The sequence below is a fragment of the Dicentrarchus labrax genome, unplaced genomic scaffold, assembly GCF_905237075.1.
Source record: "Dicentrarchus labrax unplaced genomic scaffold, dlabrax2021, whole genome shotgun sequence".
NCBI lineage: Eukaryota > Metazoa > Chordata > Actinopteri > Moronidae > Dicentrarchus > Dicentrarchus labrax.
This window is the reverse complement of record NW_026136709.1, coordinates 14,796,426-14,814,218: the sequence shown is the minus strand read 5'-3', so window position 1 is coordinate 14,814,218 and position 17,793 is coordinate 14,796,426. Positions and strand designations below refer to the sequence as shown.

The 17,793-nt window shown below is 40.0% G+C and overlaps 2 protein-coding genes across 7 annotated transcripts; both read left to right on the top strand.

The window, feature by feature from the left end:
• Positions 1 to 757: 757 nt before the first annotated feature.
• gyg1b (glycogenin 1b) lies at positions 758 to 12,956 on the top strand. 6 transcript variants are annotated; one of them, XM_051410589.1, is made up of 8 exons: positions 758 to 916; positions 3,152 to 3,287; positions 3,391 to 3,565; positions 3,661 to 3,823; positions 9,535 to 9,661; positions 10,891 to 11,107; positions 11,580 to 11,618; positions 11,971 to 12,956. In XM_051410589.1, the coding sequence occupies exons 1-8, from the start codon at positions 910 to 912 to the stop codon at positions 12,118 to 12,120; spliced, it is 1,014 nt and encodes a 337-aa protein (XP_051266549.1). In that variant the 5' UTR covers positions 758 to 909; the 3' UTR covers positions 12,121 to 12,956. The 6 variants fall into 6 exon arrangements, with proteins under 6 accessions (XP_051266549.1, XP_051266547.1, XP_051266548.1 ...); XM_051410587.1 differs by having other exon boundaries at positions 11,541 to 11,618; XM_051410588.1 differs by having other exon boundaries at positions 9,508 to 9,661.
• A 402-nt stretch (positions 12,957 to 13,358) lies between these two features.
• On the top strand, positions 13,359 to 17,649 carry bdh1 (3-hydroxybutyrate dehydrogenase, type 1). The gene is made up of 5 exons (XM_051410600.1): positions 13,359 to 14,031; positions 14,466 to 14,576; positions 14,753 to 14,894; positions 15,000 to 15,152; positions 16,372 to 17,649. Exons 1-5 carry the CDS (start codon positions 13,819 to 13,821, stop codon positions 16,836 to 16,838), a joined length of 1,086 nt encoding a protein of 361 aa, XP_051266560.1. The 5' UTR covers positions 13,359 to 13,818; the 3' UTR covers positions 16,839 to 17,649.
• The last annotated feature ends 144 nt before the right edge of the window (positions 17,650 to 17,793 follow it).

Below are 17,793 nucleotides of genomic sequence, written 5' to 3'. Positions count from 1 at the left end.
TGAAGGGTTTCATATTATTTGTAGGATTTGTTTTCTCTTAGCTACATTAGGCTTCCTAGTGTGTTTATAATTGTCTGAAAATCAGTTACGGGAATATTCCCTTATATGTATATTCAAACTGCACACACCTCTTGTGATTTATGTAAACATAACGAATAAATAGGTACTGTTGATCCCCCCTCCTTCTAGCATTACCCATCTCCAAAAGCACCAGTTGATCTGAGAAAATCTCTACTGAGACCACTTAAAATAATTCACTGTTGTGTAATACAGTACAAGAGGACCAGGGACCTCCCCAACTGCCTCTGTTTGTCTTGTCCCTCTCTTGATAATACTGTCTCTCTTCCACAAGATGGTGACAAAACACCAAATGTATATTACAGAACATCTTGTTCCTGATGCCAGCACCTCATTACAGCATCACCACCCTCTCCACATTGTCATCACGGGTAAAGATGACACCAGGCAGGGGTGCTCACAGCAGTTGTCTGAAAGGTCAAGGCTGCAGAATGATGTTTTGGGTATGTGAAAATATGCCTGACTCAAAATAAGTTTGGGGGCTCCCCCCCCCCCTCTTGAGACCGGTTGTAAACACAATTAAACTTAACAAAACAAGTCCAAAAATGATTTAAAGTCTAGTTTAAAGCTAAAGACATATCACACTTGCCCCTTCATCTACACTGAATGAACACTTGTAAATCTGGAATATTTGAACTCCCTGACCTGCTGGGGGGGTGTGGAGGCTCATGTTGGGAGCAGGTGGGTGTGTGGAGACCGTCACGTGACGCTGCGTCTGGCTGCTGGCACTGTGGTATAAATCCTCCTCTTATATTTAGTCAGTCCTTTCCTCCAAGCGAAGCCGCCGTGTCCTCAAGTCCAGGCTACAAAGTAGCTTCGACTTCTTTAGTCATGGCAGGTATGTAACATTTGAACATTTCTTCCTACCGCCATATTGCGCAGTCGCTTTCACCGAGGAGCAACATCCATGCTAAAAACGTGCTTTGTGTAAAGTTTTAAAAGTCTTAAGTTTCGCCGTTTTCGCGGGTCTTAATGTCAGAGTGTAATTGTTGTGAAGTTGTTGTGTTAAAGTTTTCTTCCCTGTTGTTTTGGTTGTAATGTTTGTTCAGTAGCAGCCTCCTGAAGTGAGCAGAGTAAAAGTACATTCTGTCTCCATCTGTGTTTTGCTGTCTATAATAGTGACCAGCTGACTGCATAGCATGAAGCTGTCAGCCATATCTGAAACATGATTACCATATATGACAGCCAAAAGACAGTGTAAGTTAGCCTCTAGAACTGTGTGGACCCCTTAATTTGTCATGTCTAGATCAGGTGGTCAGCAATCGGTGTGCCATATTAATATTAAGATTAACATTTAATTTAATTTATGACACCACAAATTCTAAATCTCCAGTTTATCTGTACAAATATATTCCATCAATTATAGGCAACAACAACATTTTAAAGAAAACATTTTCCCCCATAATCAGGACATTGTAAGTTTTAAACGAGAACTACAAGAAGGCTGTCGTCTTTTATAAAATGATCTAAATTTGACTTAAAATCATATATACAGTCATTAGTGCAACTGCCAATGGCTGAAAAAAAGGTTTGATTTGACATGCGGATGAGAGGACACCTCTCTTTTCCACTTATTGCTAGTGTGCCATTGGTTAAGCTACCGTGTGGCAATGGTGTGCATAAGGTTGTTGACCCCTGGTATAGAGACCCTTCTCATATGGATCATGTCTAAGAACATTTGTTAACCAAATATTCTGATTATGATAAGTTTATATTCTCCTAAGGAATGAAATGACACCTCAATTAAATACATTTAACAGCGGACCCCTTTTAGGTCCCTGGACACAACACTGTGCTACTGTATGCCGTGATTCTCTATCGCTCACTTCCCACTTGTGGTATAATCTTACTGGGGAAAATGGAAGGGAGTGTGTGCAGCCTGTGCTTCACATGCACTAAGGCTGAACTGTTTCATGTTAGGCTACATGCATAAATACTACAGCACTGGTTGTACCAATTGAAAAGGGGGTGTGAGAGAAAGGAGGTGTGGTGCTGTTAGACACAGCCAGTTAGACAGAACAACTTTTCCTGGCACCTCTGCTGGGCAGTACTACACTCTGACTGACTGGCTCCAAATGATAGAAAATGAAAGCCTAATAACCTTTTAAACATACTGTACCCACTGTCTTACTCTCCTTGCCCATTATTGGTAGTACAGCAAGAGGATAAATATACAATCCAAGTGGGATTCATGTTGGCCCACATGCTACAGTCACACAACCTTTCCAGCGGCCTTGCTGACTTCATCGTCTCAATTTATATGTCCTCTCACAGGCTAGTCATTGTTCTGAAACATGACTTGGCAGGTACTTGACAGATTTTCCTCCCTGCTGTTAGAGGTGGTATAGAGTGGGCACCGCACTGCAAATAAAATTCACCTTAATGAGACATTTAATCTGGTACCAGCTACTAAAGTCTTATTATTCTTGAAACAAGTAAGAAATCTTCCATTCAGACAAGACCATTAGTGCTGGTGGAGGGATGTTTTTTGAGTATTTGAAATGACCATTGTCTTCAACCTTCTGGATCGATGTACTTTTTACTTGTTTCAGACATCAAAGGATGAACCCAGAAATACTTCTACTGTTATGTAGAGGCGGAAAGCTATTACAGTTACACTTCTTAATGCGTTTTTAGGCTAATTTCCTTGTTTAGTGTATGTTTCATATTCCTGCAGATAACAGTCCAAAAAAACAAAGTGGTGACTTCATGTGAAGACATTTGCAGCGCAGTTACAGTATAGTTAAATCGCAGCTAATTAAAGCATCAGAGTCAAATAATAATGGCTCAACATTTATTTCCATTATGTGTTATCTCAACTGAAACTCAACTGCTCTGTGCTTCCTGTGCTACAGACACTGTCACTTTAATATTGTATTTTTACTCTGGTGGTACTAGCCAGAGAAAAAGACTCAGAAGATTGTGAGTAGACAAAGTTAGACAATCTTTAAACGGGAGGAAAGTCTACCATCAAATCTCTTGCATTGAATCATATAGCGTGCATAGCTCTGGTGTCGAGAGTGGAATCATTTTTGTTAAATCTGAACCCTTAAGTTGTCTCTTTCCTCTATAGACCAGGCTTTTGTGACGTTGGCTACCAATGACAACTATGCTCGGGGAGCCATGGTGTTGGGCAAGTGCCTTCGCAACCACAATACATCCAAGAAGCTGGTGGCACTCATTGGCCCACAAGTGTCCGAGCCTTGCAAGTAAGAAACCTTGCCTTGAACCAGTGATACAACATTCAAACCTGTTAGCATTCTTGTCAAGTCTTGTTTTCCACCTGGATTGTTGAGCATTGTGAATCATTAGGTCCGTGCTAAAGAGAATCTTCGACGAGGTGAGGGTGGTGGACGTGCTGGACAGCGGCGACACGGCACACCTGGTCATGATGAAGAGGCCTGACTTGGGCGTCACCTTCACCAAACTCCACTGCTGGACTCTCACACATTACTCCAAATGTGTTTTCATGGATGCGGACACACTGGTGAGACCAACTGAGATTTTTTTTCATCAGCCAGAAAGATTTAAGATGTTGTACGTGTGGAAACATGTTTGTCTATGTTTGTTCTTGCATCCTAGGTGCTTTCAAATATAGATGAGCTGTTTGACAGAGAAGAGTTGTCAGCTGCTCCCGACCCTGGCTGGCCCGACTGCTTCAACTCTGGTGTGTTTGTTTTTCGTCCTTCTATGGAGACTTATGGCAAACTGCTTCAGTATTGTACAGAACACGGCAGCTTTGATGGTAAGTCAAGATCACATTTTGATTCTTACGTTCTGTGATGAAATTAGAAGTTTTCTTATAATGTAAACTAGAGAATATATTATGACCCCCAATAAATACACACTGATTTTTGTATGAATTAAGCAAAGACATAATAAAATGTTACTTGGTGAGCTTTAGGGCTGCTGATTTTTTTATTTTTACCTAAGAATGAGCTACGCTAGCTGTTTTCGCCCAGTCTGTATTTCCAGTGCTAAGCTAACCATCTACTCGCTGCAGCCTCATATTTACATATACTAAATAAGAGTCTTAAAAATATTCTCATCTAACTCTCGACAAGAAAGTGAATACATATATTTTCTAAAATAAAACTTCAACTCAATAAACCCATTATCAGTTATCCTTTGAACTTATTTCTACATGTTGATATTAGATAAAATGTATTTGTGTTATAAAGTCACCTCAAAATAGACATTCCACATTTCGTTGCCAAATACATTACAAGAAAGGATTTGATATGTCTGCCAAACCAAAAATGGTTTACCACCACTGAGTTTTCTTGTCGGCAATCTTTTTTCAGTCATGCTCAAACATTTAGGCTTTGACCATCTCTGAGTAACATTGAGTTCTTGGTAATATGATGTTAAACGGAGCTTGTTTATCTTTTGCTCTAAGTAAGGGCTCTATCGAGCCTGGTGCCCGGACATAAGGCCCTCCTGTCACAGACCGTCTAGCTCTGCTGAGTTATTCTCAGGGGCTCGCTTGGGGTGGGGTGGAGGTTAAATATGAGAGGCCCTGTTTTGCACAGGGCACCGGTTGACATTCAGCAACTCTTCTCCGTGAGGCATACTATAACCGAATTGTCGTTTTGGCTTCATATCAGGTTTACTGAACAGCTCAAATCAGCGACTGAAAAGATCAGTGGTCTGTACTTGTAGGAACGCTGTTGTTCTAATATACTGCAAGTTAAGGAAAAGTTAGAATATTACATGAAACTGCTGAAATCCCAACGCTTCAGCCATTGCCATTTTTATTTTATTTTTTGAACCTTTTTAAAGGGTATCCAGTAAACATTTTACTATGACAGAACATTCATTCATGGTGAGCCAACTTAATATCCTTTTAAACACTTGGACCTGCTAAAGTATACAATTACGTCACCTCAGTCGATCCTCGCATACCTTTCTTCAATACGCTAGCTAAAAGCTTTTGTACAGTGCTGTGTTGTACAGCTTTCACCAATTAACACACATAAAACCAGAACCTGGGACTCGATAACTCACACATAATTACTTCATATTTTTGATATATTGTACATATGTTAATAAGTTACTGCTTTGTCTCATCTCTGATAGTGTCCTGCTTCTGTCAAACTTTATTTTAACTGCGTTTTTTAAATTTTTTTTATTTATCGTTTAATGTAAGAATCTTTTTTTCTATCTTGAGACGATAAACTTTTCATGACGGACGCACATAAAATATAGAAACATTTTCCCAAAAATAACCTAAATATGTATATTAAATATATAAATTGTGACCAAAATAGGTAATGAAAGACACATTCTACAATTGACAAATGAACATGTCAGTGCTCCCTGGTGGACAAACTGCAACGCATCAAAATATCTTTGCCATTTCTTCGCTATAATTTCTTATAAGACAATACAATATATTATAACTGTATTCTAATTTTTTATTTTTTTAAATCTTTACTGACTAGCTTTTTTTCAGAGCTTTCAACCACATATCACAGTCTTAATCCCAAGACCAGTGTTTCAAACTTAGTTTCAGTGATGATAACACCATGAAAACCAAGATCCCTCCATTGTTGAAGACCATGCGATGTGGCCACAGACAAAGCTTTACGATTATTTTGTCAAAGTAGTATTTCCAAGGTCTAGAATGAACTTACCCACTCATAATATATCTGATATATCTGATAGGCTAAACTCTCACCTGCCTATATTCCATTCGGGCTCTAATCAAACTCATTGTGTCCTTGGGGTGCTGTGACCTCAAAAATGCTACTAAACAAAGGAAACCGTTGTGGATTAAACAAAACCAAATGCAACTGATAGTAGGGCACGGACAGGCCGTAGCTTGTCCTTGTTAGTAGCAGTGAACCTTTTTTAACATTAAATGACAAGCTGTTTTCCCTTGTGATACTGTGAAAGAGTCCATCAATGAGAGTTCATTGGAAAAACCAATTAGTTTGCTTAATAGTGGCCAATTCTTTCAAGTGCCGACTCATTCTGGCTGTGTTTGCTGGCAAGAATGTTTCCGTCACAATCACAACCACGGACAAAAGACATAATTGTCTTATTTTTTTTTTCCAGGAAATACTCCTCTTTGTTAATTAAAATTCATGCAATTTTCAGTGTCTCATTTATTTTCATATCCAATACTTCAGTGTGATGCCAGCATCTGTATGGCTGATGGCATGCTAATGAATAAAGCTGTCTTATTTATAGCCACGGATGGTCTTTTCATGTGCACTGGCGCATGGGTTGAAGTTGCTTCGACCTTTAGCATTTCAGTTCCACTCTACTGTAAGGAATACATGATGTACACGTGCAGCTCTCTGCCAGTGATGGATGATATTGAAAAATAGCTGAGGGGAGACGGCAAGAAAATAATTTCTGTGGTTGAACCCAGAGGCTCTATCTCTTCATCTGTGGCTCCAGTGTTGTCTGCTGCCAAGACAAACTGGCAGGGTTAGATGCACATTCTTGCTGAGCTCTGCTCATCCCCTCAAAATGAAGATCCTCTGCCCCATATTAAGTTTTGAAATCCCCAGTGGAGGTTGTGGGTTCGGACAAACAGCAGCTATGTGTGTTATTTTAAACTGCACCAGTCTGTGGTTTCACAGACTGTATGGTCTTGTGCTTTTTAGGAGCTATATGTGAAAGTTCTACTAAAGGCCAACATGTCACCTTGTTCCAGTGTCAGTCCAGTGACATACTATATGACTTCTAGGTGGCGCAATTAAGCATGAACAGTCAATGAGATTGTGTCATGGTTTTGCTTGCCTTCAAAATTCTGTTATCCTGGCTGGTCAGTTGCAGATTTGATGATGTAACAGAGGAGATGTTCACATTTAAAAAGGTTTTTAATAAAGGCTCAATTCAGATCTGGTTGTATACTTGAAGCTCAACTGACCCACTTAACATCAAATGCATCCCTGTGCCCCAAACTGTCCTGAGTTTTATGTTTACGTAAGCCACCGCCATGACAATGCCCCAGTTCTAAATTAGCCAAATTGAGCGAGGGCGAGTGGCTGTCCAGCCCTCCAGTTGGGCCCCTAGGACCTGAGGCAGCTCAAGTCCAAACTTTTTAAAACGGGCTAACCCAGAGGGCAATGTCAATTCAATTCACCAGCACCGAGAGACAAAACATTTTAAATACTTGTGTCTACGTGTATTATTTCAAGTTGAGTAGTCATGAACAGGGCTGGGATCTTTGAAAATGTTAAATTCAATTACAGCTACAATACCTGTATCCCCCCCCCCCATTTTCATGTAATACAATAGATTTTAGAAAGAAAGAATTTATAGAACCTGCAAACACAGGATTCTAAAATTGGTCAAATAATGATTCACATCAGAAACTGTCTATCAAAGTAACAACATCAAATCTGTCCAGACATTCGATCCTAGCTCTGGGTACTTTACAGTTTTTAGTACTTTGTGTTTTTGGCACATTTTGGATGGTACGATAAAAGTATTCAATTATTTTTAGCCCATTATGTTTCTTTTTCTAAAACTGGTTGCAAGGTGCTTCAAATTGCTCATAAGACAATATAATTATAAAGTAGACCAAATATGCAGTAAAACTAAGGATCTTCTTACATGTCCAGGGTGCACACACAGTTGTTCTTACTTTAGGCTGGTATGTGCTGTGTGGGTGTGTACAGGCTGTGCTTGATTGAATTCACCCTGATTTAATTGCGTTGCACCTCAGGGCAAAATCATATCCGTTAATTTAAAAAAATACATGATTCATAATGAGAAAACATTCCACTGGAATTGATGATGGGTAATCAAATTAATATATCGGTTTCAACAGTAGGTCAAATTACTTTGTGACTCGTCCTGACAAACCCAGAGAATTATCATCCGACTCAATGGTTTTATTCAGGTCTGCAGCATATTTTAGCGTCTTTCAGTTTGTGGTACAGCACAGCAAGCTGATGATCTCAGCAAGAGAATACTGATAAACCTGTGTGCTACCTGCTCAAGACCACATGACAAAGTTGGTGACTGGCAGATGAACATATTGATGAATTTAGCTGTTACAGAGCGAACAAAACTAAAGAGTGAATTGGAGTTGGCTTGAAACACAGCTCCAGATGAATGTTACTCCATTCTACCAGATCCAGTCCTGGCAGGTGACACCACCACACCCACATTTTGAATGCCTGTCTGGCAATGTCTGGGCAGGGAATGAGTATAGTATTGTTCTCAAAAGTTATTTCATAATTTAAATCCTTATGGAATACAAATATGTTTGCTCACTTTCCCACACTTCTTCTACACCTGTCTACATTTAAATCAATAGGCGGTCCAAGTTTTGCAACAGTATCTCTTTTAGAGGTTTTAATACTGCATTGGTGCAGAAGATGCAACACAACGTGGTGCACTGTTTGTTGTGCAGTCTGATGTGCAAGTCCACTGTCTTTCAACACCCAGACCTTGACTGTGGTTCAAGTGAGGCTACTCATTTAGCTCTATTGATTGACCACAATATGAAGGATGTAAGTGCACAATAGAGCAATCAAACTAGCATTGCCATCTTTTAACAGGCTACAATACTGCAGCCTATTGTAAGGCTTCTGGTGTTGCCGAGCAGATTTTGACTTTGTACTGAGCTGCCTATCGGAGGTCAGTGAGCAAACAGCCGGCAATCAATCTTTGTCAAATATGAGTTGAATAAATCCATACTGCTGTGGTGGATTAGCCAAAAGACCCCAGCCATTATATACTGGGCCTTTCTACAACATACTGAACTTTGATATTTTGCATCAGTGGAGAGTAGAGTGTCAACAGCATTGTACACATTCTGTACATCATGTCTCAGCTCTATCTACCTTGTGCACACGCATGGCTTCATAACATATGATAAAACCCAGATACATTTACTCAGATCTCCCCATGAATTCTAGCAAGTTGGATTTAAAATAACCATAGCAATTTGTAAAGGACGGAAATCTAGCTCTGTGCTCAGAATGTGTGGGAACATTACTCTTACGGCTCGTCTGTACTGATCAGCAGATTGCTGACTAATGTAGACCAAGCGGAAAGACTAACTAATCTGGCTGTCACAGGTGGGCAGATCATTTGACTGCACTCTTACTCAGCTTTTCCTCTTTCAAAAAAGCTATCCCGTCATATGCTGAACCTGCCAAGGATGTTGTAAGCTGTGTTCCGTAAGCTAAGCTGGCTGTTGTGCCACCATAACAGTGTCTCACCGCATGTCCACACGACTAATCCCTTAAAAACACATTTTTTCTAAATGTTTAAAAATGCCCATCAGAGTGAATTTTAAAACAGATTTAGCAGAAGCACAAGCTAGAACTGTAAAACCTTTGTGAAACCACTTAGAGTGGATCATGTCTAAACCTCTACAGTTCAGCCATATCTAAAACTGTAGATATGTACAGATACTTTCTGACAAGTATAATATGTTGTTAATACACCGGTATGTAGATTTTTGTCCCCCGCTATCTGTTGCAGGTGGAGACCAAGGTGTCTTGAATGGCTTCTTCAGCACTTGGGCAACAGCTGACATATCAAAACACCTCCCCTTCATCTACAACCTCAGCAGCATAGCCATCTACACTTACCTTCCAGCATTCAAGCAGTAAGTGTCTGTCTACTAAGTATTTTTTCTGAAAAACATTCACACAGTAGTTGGAGGAGTGATTTTGAACATCTCATTTTGGCGCGTTTCTACTGATGAACTACTACCGTATAAACTTCCACAAGACAGTTGTATATACTCCAGCAGAGAGACTGTCAATGTGACTCAAATCTTGCGTATCAGATGCAGAGCCAAGGAGTAAGCAGATACTGAATCACATGAACGTGTAGTCACATCGTGACATGACCTCAGGTTACGAGTGAGATGAGAATATTCCAGGGGCTCTGCTGGAGCATCCCCCAGCAGGCCTCAGTGCTGGGTTGGATATCTACCGCTGAGCTCCCAACAGCTGAAACCAAATCCTAAAATAGAGCGGTTTATTTAAAGACCTTTTTATGTTCGTCTCTAGGACTGGTCATTGTGCACTCGGTCTTAAGCCCCCTCCCATCCTCACTGCCTCTCCGTGCGTAAACCTCTTGCCTCATAGAAACAAACCTCATCAAGTTCTTAAGTTTGGTATTTCCTGGCATCCAAATCAGGATGACGGGATAAACATGTATTTACTTGATGGTAGATATCAGCAATAGTAGTGCTTAAGAGGTCTGGCAAACGCAACAAAACAACCCCCCTCCCCCAGGGCCAGATATTTATTTGTGTACAAATGCAGTTTTAGCAAGGTTCGCAATGCTTACTATTTAATATAATGTAGTCTAATACAAGCAGGCTAACGCCATAGCATTTTTTAACCTTGATTATATTTTCCGATATTTCTATGTAAAAACGGAAAGGAAGGAACTGTAATACTTGAATACGGCCTTTGAGGCAATAACATATAGTTATATAGCATGGTTGAAACAGTAAATAAAATCTGACAGTATAACAAGATCTATCCAGCTGTATTGTAAAGATTTCCATGGACAAACGATATGCCACGTACTTAATTTACAACAGTTGGTTTTACTGGAACTACTTAGTAGGTATCCTTTACCAGGAATGAATGGACACCCAGCAGTTACCATAGCTTAGCACTTTAGCTAGATACTAAAAAAATAGCTAAACAGTAGTTTAACATCTAGCATTAGCTCATAGTTGTTTTCTGAACAAAAGTCACGCATCATCATAATAATAATAATAATAATAATAATTCATAAGAACTTGACTTACTAAATCTAACCATAATAAATCTACAATTAAAAGTGTTTTAATTCTCATTTACTTATGCATTTCAGATACGGTGGCAATGCTAAGGTGGTCCATTTCCTTGGGAAGACCAAGCCATGGAGTTACACATTCGACCCCATTGCTAAACAGATCGTTGGGAGTGTGCAGGAGGCCACCACACACCCCACCTTCCTCCTGGACTGGTGGATCCTGTACTCCAGCGCTGTGGTGCCCATGCTGCAGGAGCAATATGGAGACCAGCCTTTCCACTCTGGATGTGTGGAGGTGAATGTTTTGCTTTATTGGACAACCAGTCCTGCATTTACACTGCAAGTAATTTGGCATAGCAGTCTATTCTAACAGATAATAGACAATTACGTCAGTGCCTTGATATGTTGTCAAATTCATGGTCAAGTATCCGAGTCAGCGGAAACTCTGGGTTTCCAAAGTGTAAAGACATAACCAACATTATACATACTGACCAAGGTTTCTTGGTTGTACAGCTCTATTAGAAATAAAGGCATTTGTCGATTGCCGTACTTGCATTGTTAATGCATATATATATATATATATATATATATATATATCTATATATATCTATATATATCTATGTTAGCACATGTATTTTGCTGCCACAAACAAGTTGCTTTTTTTCCACCTTTTCTAATTTATTTTATTCTTACCTTTCTGCTTTTTATTTTATTTTGCTCTGAGTCAGGATAATATACCTCTTTCTGTCTTCCTATTCAACTCAAAGTCCCAGTACAGTGACACGGTCACTTTTGAAAGTGAACAGGTATGGTGTTGAATTGGTATTGTGTTTTTCAATAACAGAGTGTTGGCATCTAGTTTTAATGCTATTACTGCTATTCCTCTAAAATCAGAGCTGGTTTAATGCTATTACTGCTCTTCCTCTAAAATCAGAGCTGGTTTAATGCTATTACTACTCTTCCTCTAAAATCTGAGCTTTCGCCTTGTTTGCCTGTGGCCATTAATTTTGAAAGGCCACATGTAGCGTGTTCACTGCTTCTTAAAAGAGCAATGAGCGTTAAGGGTGTTGTCTGTGTCTCATCATTGATTTCGTTTTGCGTTTTCCTGCTTTTTGTTTCATTATTATGTCTCTTTTTTTATTTTATATTTTTGCTCAGGGTGCGATCCTCTCTTCACACGCACAAGCACTTGAACCCGAGATGTCCTCAGAAGAACGGAAGCAGAAATGGGAGCAAGGTCAGGCGGACTACATGGGAATGGACTCATTTGACAATATCAAGAGAAAGCTTGATAGTTTTCTCAAATAAAGAAGTAATGAAGCAGGATATCAAAAGAGCACTTGCAGTTTATCAAATATCACCATGTCTCTCGAGAAAATACTGTAAAACAGGTTGCATTTTTCCTTCCTACCTGTTACTCAACTAGAGTTGAGTCCCTCCCTCCTCCAGCACTACCCCATCAGTACTCCAAAGACAACGCCGTTTAAATGGGAAATAAAAAGTAAAATACTATGAACGGCTTTGACTGTCTATGCAAGACTGTCATTTGGCATTCAGTTTACTCTGCCACAGGTATCTGTTCTGCTACACTGAAGAAAATCAGGAAATATTGTATAACATTAGTTCCCTTTTTTTTTTTTTTGGAAGTGCATTAAAACTTTTTGCAATATGATTTTATTTTATTTTTTTCATGTCTGTGCTCTTTTTGTAAAAAAAAAAAAAAAAAGGATGGCAAGCCTCTTGTACCGGAGTGTCTAAAATTGGCAGTCACTTACGCAAACATTCTTCATTTTTCCTTTCCTTACTTATTTTTCTACTGTGCATCTAGCAGTCTAAGCATTAATATTTTATTTTCTCAGGTTGTTCTCTCTTGCTTTTGAATTGAAACAGCCTCTGTTTAACATTGGTATACAACATGTTTACAGCACTTCTAAAGGCCATAGTGTGGCCGTTTAGCCATACATATACACTAGACTCTTAGTGCCTTAATGTCTTGCTCCCTCTATTGCAATAATCCCATCTGTTCTTGACTATCAGCTCTGTAGGTGATTAGGTTTTTAACTTTCTTGTGTTTTACTTGACCAGGATGTTGGCTGTACCACAAAATCTGGAACTATTAAAAACATTAAAAGTTTTGGATTTGCCCAGGTGTTTTTGCTTCAACATCTGTGAGCTACTGCTGGAGTATGATCACTTATATGTGTGTAAGATTCAGATCAATAATACAAAATATAATCAAATTATGATTTATAGGATAAGGGTATTGAAACTCACAAGTTACCCAGCACTACAATAACATTATCACACAATTATTACATGGGTTACTACTTTACCAGCACATTAATATATCAATAACTGTAATCCAATAATATAATGCCACGCATTATTTGGAAAAACCTAAAGTACCGAGTTCACTACCTTATTTTAGTTAATTTTCCCATTGGACCATGCCTCACACAGCTGACGGAGGTTGCGAAACGTCTTCAAACCCAAGAAGAAGAACGCAACAAGTTTCACTGCTGGCTGCGTCCGGTTTCGCTTCAACCCCGTTGACACAGAGTCCGCACTTTAATGAAGTCTCTCCAAATTCTGGGAACTCAGTATTTCTTAAGCACACTTATATTGCAGTTCTTGTGGAACGTTAGAATAGAACGTTACAATGGAACGTTAGAATAGAACGTTACAATGGAACGTTATAAGTTCGGATAACCGTTAAGAGCTCGTTAGCTAGTTAGCTTAACGTTAACGGTTCCAAGCTCTAGTTCATGAAGGACCAAAAAATGAATAACGGAGTGATTTAGCGGACATAAAGTTACACAAACACCAACCGAACCCGTACAAGCTTTCTAACGCTTATTTCTCAAAAACGAACATGCCATTCTTTCGTTATCTTGAGGACAGCCGGGTAATTTCTTTTTTTCTGGTTATCGGATCCCGGGGGCGTGTCGTGACCCCGCGGTGGGTGATGCAGATCGCCGAGGAAAGTAAACACACCATTCCGCCAAGATGGCTCCGCTCTCCCTGTTCCGAGTGGCACTCCTGGTGTCATTTTCAGTGTTTCTGACGGTTGTGTTGGGTTTGGGGCTGCCTGCCCTGCTGAACGCAGCGATGAGGATGGTGGGACTACCGGAGACCAGTGTCACCGAGTGTATAGTTGTGCTGTATTTACTTTTTGTGCTGTATATTGCGACACCTCGAATTCCTAGAGGACTGGTGGAGGTAATGTTACAGTATGGGCTTAATTTTCCAACACGAAAATGAAGTTATGTACTAAATACAGGTTACGGTTTATTATGCTGTAACGCTGTTTAGGAGGGTGCAAATATCAAAGCATTATCCCTACAGTAAGAGCATAGGAGTTAACGCCACTACAGGACATTACGCGTATTAGTTAGAGGTATTGTTTTGTACATTAATGACTTAACTGATAACGTTTATACCATTGGTTATACAAGTGTTGCAATATGTAGACATGCTATATTTGCACTTTTCATTTTTTAAAATACTTTCTGGTGCAATACTTTAATATTATATTAATGCAAACTATAGATATTAGTGCATGTAAGCTTTTTCTATCTTTAAATATAAATGTGTAGCTTTATATATGCCTTGGGGGGGAGAAAGCTTTTACTATATTCTGCCCCTCTCTGCAGGTGAAGGGGAAAGCTGTGTTTGTTACAGGTTGTGACACAGGATTTGGTCATGCACTTGCCAAGCATCTGCACAAGCTTGGATTCACTGTGTTTGCTGGATGTCTTCTGAAGGTGCGGATAAAATATATAGAGACCACTCGTGCAACACAACAAACACACAAAAGTCAGACTATTCAGCTCCTACTGAAACTGTTCTAAAGACAAACAGGTGCTGACTCAACTCCACGTCCTGTAGTTGCTAGATATATAGATTAAATTGGGTGCATTTCATTTTAATGTCCTTGCAGGATAAAGGTGGAGAGGGTGCAAAGGAACTGGAGGAATTTCATTCAGATCGCATGAAGGTAGTCCAGCTGGATGTGTGCTGTGAACAGCAGGTGAACCAGGCTGTGGAGTATATCAAAGACAACCTAGCTGACTCAGAGAGAGGTAAAGAACCCTGCACCTGCATCCACTAACCTACATATTAGTAAAGAAGGTGTTCATTCCCTTTTTTCCCCCCCTCTCTGACAATCTGTCACTGGTCATGATCAGGTCTGTGGGCTGTTGTGAACAACGCTGGTTTGTCAACGTTTGGAGAAGTAGAGTTTACTACCATGGACACCTACAAGCAGGTGTCAGAGGTCAACCTGTGGGGCACTATCAGGGTCACCAAAGCTGTTCTGCCATTGATCCGCAGGGCCAAAGGTCAGCATCTGGAAAATAACACTGTATACTATATGTTAATACTCTGTGACATATAAACTTGAAAAAGTTAAATATTGTCCAAAATGGCACTGCCAAACTGCAAAACACTTAAAGGGACAAGCTTGGAATTTACTTTTTCCCCCCAGTTTCTTTAAGATTATAAGCATTCTTTGAATTCCTATTTGAAAGGAAACGGCCAGCGAGGTGTATCCCATGATTTTATGAGGAATGCTCACAATGAAAAGAAGCCTGAAATTGAAAGACACATTTATTCTCCATAATGTGAAGTAAAAACCTTTAATACTGCACTTTTTCCGAACAAGTGCTTAAACAAGAAATACAAGAGATAATAATGAAATACCATGAAAAGTAAAACACTTAAAAATGGTAAATAAAAAGAGTTATGAAGTCATGCTGGTCACCTTAAAGCCTGTTTAAACAGGTGTGTTTTTAGCTGACATTTAAAAGAAAATACAAAAGTAGTGGTGTGCTTAGGTGAAATAACAGCTTGATAGATAATGTTTTAAAGTGGAGCAAAAAGCAAATATAAAACTAGACTAGCAGCCAACAGAGCAGCAGTTTGGTGCACTGCTTTTAAAACGCTGTAAATGAGCGACTTATTAAAAATGTAGCTAAATTACTCGCTTACGTAACAGCTCCCTGGCCACGTTCTTGTTTTCTCTAAAGGTCCAGTGTGTAACATTTAGGAGGATCTATTGGCAGAAATGGGATATAATATTCATAGGTATGTTTTCATTACTGTATAATCCCCTGTAAATAGGAATCGTTGCACTTTTGTTACCTTAGAATGAGCTGTTTCTATCTTTAGAGCTGCCATGTTTCTACAGTAGCCCAGAGCGGACAAACCAAACACTGGCAGTACATAGGGCCTTTAGTGTTGTTTTTCTCAAGTTTCGTGGCCACTGCAGTTCCTCACACACACTTTACAGGATGATGTCATTCTCAGGTTGTCAAATACAGACAGCAGTGGTGTTCAGTTAGTTGCCAGATGCCACTAAATCCTACACACTGGTCCTTTTAAGACAGTCAAACTTTGTAACTGGAGGCTTAACAGGCTTTGAGTCTGAGTCTTGCATTGTTTTAGTACTGGTGGTGCTGCATTAAATTGTCATTGGTTTTCAAGAGAAATATCCTGAGATTTCTTTTCGCAGGAGAGTATAAAAGCCTGACTACGTTTCTGTTGCCTATATCTCTGTAGGCCGCGTTGTGAACCTGGCCAGCATGTACGGGAGGATGGGAAATATGTTGCGGTCGCCTTACTGTGTATCAAAATACGGCGTGGAAGCTTTTTCTGATTGCCTTCGCTATGAGATGAAGGCCTGGGGAGTAAAAGTGTCCATAATTGAACCGGGGAACTTCATCGTGGCCACCGGCATTCTGACCCGTGACATTGTGGCCAGCACGGCCAATAAGCTGTGGAACGAGGCCCCCTCGCATGTGAAGGAGGATTACGGGAAGGCCCACTTTGAGCAACAAATGGCTCTGATGCGCTCTTATTGCAACAGCGGGCAGAAGGAGGTGGCCCCTGTTCTGGATGACATCACTGACGCCATCATGTCCAAGCGTCCTTACACGCGATACAACCCCATGGAGCCGCACTGGTGGATCAGAGTGCAGCTGATGACCCATCTGCCCGGCGTCATATCCGACTTCCTCTATTTCTAGAAGAGAAGGTGTTCCTGTTTTAGCTCCCTTCGTTTCGACCCCCCCTCCCTTAGATCACAGATAGCAGCATATTCTTCAACTATGTAGCACTACGCAGATCTACAAACTTACCCTGAGGAGGGGTCTCTGCTATGTATTCCTCAGCACTTGCAATCATTCACTGATCAAGCCTTAAAATGTAACGTTTTTGTTTTTTTAAACTGTGAGTACTTTGCTTTTTGTATGTCTGACAAAAAAACCTTCCGTGATAAGTAGTAACTACTTTGTGTTGGATATCAGCAGAGCTATGACATACTCGTAGCTATAAATACTGCATCGATATATCTCTTTAAAAAAAACAACAACAAAAAAAGATTGTTTGTCCTCTTATATCTTTTTTTTTTGCTGGTACTTGTAATGTTTTGCCTTATGAGAATCTTCTGGAGCCCCCACTGGTATGAGGACCAAAGTTGGTACAGCTCAAGAGAAGGCTCCTGCTGTTCTGCTGTGGCTGATGCCGGAACAAACCAAGGTCAGCTACTGTAAGACCGTGGTGAGATTTGGCTCGACTCGTCCCGGAGTTACGTAACGACTAACACAAGCCCACTTTGTCTCACTTGCGCCATGAGATCCTGCATGCTACTTCGACAGTGAGGTTGATTGATGTGATTAATGGGTATGCTTGAACAAACCCCCCCCCCCATCCTCTCTTTGGTGGAAAAGTATTTTGTATATAGAATCATGTCAATGAATAGAGCATTTATTTTGAAAATATTACAATCACAGTATCATTTTTCAAAGAACGATTTCAAATAAAGTGACCAAAATGTGATCGTGTTTTGTTGGTCTCATTTGAGATAGGCCTGAGTGGTGCCAGTCAATGTAATGGTACAAATGGCCACCAGGTGGCACAAGTGCATCATACAAAACTCCCATTGTGGTCATGAATCATCATCTTCCTATCAGATAATGTTAA